A 3,726-nucleotide genomic window follows, 5' to 3' on the forward strand; every position below is an offset into this window, starting at 1 on the left:
TTTTTCCCAAAGGCATTAACCATGACCAAATTAGGCGGAACAGGTGTTCTTTTACTGGTTTTGATTTGCTCATCGCAAGGCTTGAATCTTACGCGTGACTTCGATGTGGATGAGTCTGATGCTAAGCGTTTGGTTCCGGAGCTGATTCAGCATCATGGGTATCCGGTTCAAGTTCATCACGTCGCAACGGAAGATGGTTACGTGCTGGAGATGCATCGGATTCCGGGTGAGCCGGGTAGTCCAGTTGTGTTTTTGATGCACGGACTTTTGTGTAGTTCAGCGGATTGGGTCATCATTGGGCCCAAGCACGGCTTAGCCTATCTTCTGGCCCAAAAAGGTTTCGATGTGTGGCTGGGAAATGCTCGAGGCAACCGATACTCCAGGAGGCATAAAACGCTGACCCCGAATATGTTCGCCTTTTGGCAGTTCTCGTGGCACGAGATAGGATACTACGATCTACCGGCCATGATCGATTATGTTCTGGATCTTACGGGGCAAGGGAAGCTACAATACGTCGGCCATTCTCAGGGAACGACGAGTTTCTTCGTGATGACTTCAACGCGTCCTGAGTACAACGAGAAGATACATCTGATGCAGGCTCTTGCTCCAGTGGCCTTCACGAGTCATATGAGGAGTCCTCTGCTACGAGTGTTATCCGTGTTCCAAGAAACCCTAACCATACTGTTCGAAACCTTCGGAATTGACGAATTCAAACCGAACAATAGTATTCTCCATGATATAGCTCGACTGTTTTGCTCTGGAAGTGTTACAAGTAATCTGTGCTTGAACGTTCTTTTCCAATTGGCAGGAGCTGATCCCGACCAGGTCGAACTGGTAATGTATTATGCATATGAAAACCTCAAACTTTTTTCCTAACCGAAACTCTTCATTCCAGCAAATAATTCCCCTCCTCGTTGGTCACACACCTGCGGGTGCATCGACGAAGCAGATTGTGCACTACGCTCAAGGAGTACGGACGGCACAATTTCGGCGGTACGATTTCGGTAAAATCAAAAATACATTCATATACGGCCGGCCGGAGCCTCCGGAGTACAACCTCACGGAAATACGGACACCGGTTGTGTTTCACTACGGCTTGAATGATTATCTTGCTGATCCCGAAGACGTACTGCAGCTTGGCCGCGCACTACCGAATCTCATTGAACACCGGCAGGTACAGCATAACACCTTCAACCATCTGGATTTTCTCTTTGCCAAGGATGTTCGGGAGCTACTGTATGGGTATAAATCGCTGACTGCTATGATTTCCAACATGTTCTCATCATTTAACTACACACAAAAAAAAAGCATAGTAAAATTACTAAATCCGTGGTTTAAACGAACAACAGGCGACCATATTTTTGAGTCAAATATGTTTTGTTGTTTATAATACCTTACGCATAGCTATTTTACCATGTGCTCAATTTGGCTGCGCATAGTAAATTCGACTGCGTTTTAGTAAAATTGTCAATGAAATGATGCATTGTTTTACTTCGTCCCTAGTAAAATTAATATGTTTCATGATGAAACTAGTATGTGTTATGATAAAGATTAGGAGGAGCGAGGAGCTTGATTTAAATAGTAGAATTACTATGTATGTTTGTTTGTTTATTTGCATGCATGCATTATGACATTATTTGAAACATGAAAATTCACACTTCCGACACACGTCGGTCAATGTTAGTGTGTTCTCCCGATGCTCTGGAATGATTTTCAAAGTTATGTAACTATAAAGCAGCTCAAAATTAGTTTTTTTACAAACGGGTTTGATGATTAATGATCCTGAATTAGTGTAAACAACAAGAATGTTTACCATAGTAAAATTATCATAAGCACTTATGTTTTTGAGTCAAATATGTTTTGTTCTCAAAAGTACGATGTGCGTAGTATTTTGTTGATATGAATTGGTGCCACAATGTCAAAATTACTATGCGGACGGTAGTTGTGATAGAAATTATGATGAAATTATCATGACCATAGTATTTTCGACAACAAACATTGAGAGTTATCGGCAATTACCAGGTACATAGTAATTTGAATATTATTTCATGCGCACTTTCACAAAATCGATGTTCAACTTTTCGTGGTTGAAAATACTATAGCGCTGAAATGGTAAAATTATCATGACAGCGTCTTTGGGATGACCACTCAATTTTTTTTCCGTGTATAGGTTTAGTTATAATTTATGGAATATGGAATTTAGATATTTTTCGAAAATCAGGACATTTAACAGACAATTTTTCAAAAGCAGGACTTTCAAGCGTTTCTAAAAATCAGGACGGTCTCTCGAAAATCTGAAAAAAAAACCTGATAAATTAGGAACGCTGGCACTTCTGATCGTGGGCCACATTTTTTGGGTTATTATTACACCATTATTTAAGTGTTTTTATACACATTCAGAAAATACGTTTATCCTATCTGTAAAGTTTTCTCATGCCCAATGAAAGGTTATGAAAAATATTTTGTCCATTTTTTCCAATGCGATGGAGACGAACATAAATCCTATATAAGGATTTTTTCTGAAATGTTCGCCAGGGGGTTATGATAATCGCGTTATGATGGGGGGCTATGATAATCGCGATCGCCTACCCACCTTTAAGAGTTGGGAGGACAGCAAAGAAGAACAGCGAGTTGAGAGGACAGCTGTTAGAAAACAAGGCAAGTCTGGGGACAGCCTACCTATGGGAGTTGGGAGGACAGCAGAGAAGAACAGCGAGTTGAGAAGATAGCTGTTGGAAAAAGGCGAGTCGGTAGGACAACCTATCTTTGAGAGTTGAGAGGACAGCAAAGAAGAACAACGAATTGGATAACAGCTGTTGAGGAAAAAAAATGCTATTGCGAGTTTTGAAGACAGCAAAAAAAAAGCAAAACGCACTTTATCTTTTCTGGATCAGATCTTTTTCTTTTCAATAAATCTCACAGTACATTCCCTTCAGACCGGCTAGAAGGAAAACCGAAATAATCAAACACTCATTATTGTAGTTTTAAATACTTAAAAATTAAAAAGTATTCGCTACCACGTAGGGCCATTTCTGAATTCTTCAGAATGCAAGTTAGAATATAAATTTTATGGTTTTTTTAAGGATGCAATGATATATTGTTGAACAATTAAATTGTAACTTTCTTCACTCATCTCAAAACTGCATTCTGTCTTTGATAGTTATTTTGGATGTTTATCTTAGGATGTCATTATGAAAATGTTATTTATCTAATGTAATTATCTACTAACTAAACCATAAATGTAGTATCTCTATTAGTCTGTGGTATCTCTACGCCTTTGCCCAGTGGCTCAGTTTTTGTTGCTTCCGCATGTAACACTGATCAACACTTGTAATTTACCAGAGATAAAATATGTCATCGAATTTGCAATTCGTATTCAAAATTGCACTGTATGATTACAACGTCGTTTTAGATCTCTTTTTTTTTATTACCCTTATAATAAGTTCATCTGAATCACTAGGAATGAAATTTAATAAGCTTAAGGTTGAAAGGTCCCATCATAAATTCACCTGGTCGAGGCGTATAAGTAGCGCCACAATTAAACACGGACTGACAATGGACGCGCGTCGCTATCGCGTCGTCCGTCAGCTCATTACAATCATGTCGTCGTGTGATGGCGATTCACGACGCGTAACGAGTCGAGACGCGCCACCACCTACGTCACTATCATGAGTAGTGGTCGACGAGTATGACCTCTAGTAAACCCGATCATCTTTGACGTTGTTC

The 3,726-nt window shown here is 39.7% G+C and overlaps 1 protein-coding gene across 1 annotated transcript; it reads left to right on the top strand.

The window, feature by feature from the left end:
• Window positions 1–2,954, top strand: LOC129742871 (lipase 3-like). The gene is made up of 2 exons (XM_055734818.1): window positions 1–834; window positions 896–2,954. Exons 1-2 carry the CDS (start codon window positions 22–24, stop codon window positions 1,388–1,390), a joined length of 1,308 nt encoding a protein of 435 aa, XP_055590793.1. The 5' UTR covers window positions 1–21; the 3' UTR covers window positions 1,391–2,954.
• The last annotated feature ends 772 nt before the right edge of the window (window positions 2,955–3,726 follow it).

Source organism: Uranotaenia lowii, chromosome 1 (assembly GCF_029784155.1).
Source record: "Uranotaenia lowii strain MFRU-FL chromosome 1, ASM2978415v1, whole genome shotgun sequence".
In the NCBI taxonomy this organism is placed as follows: Eukaryota; Metazoa; Arthropoda; class Insecta; order Diptera; family Culicidae; genus Uranotaenia; species Uranotaenia lowii.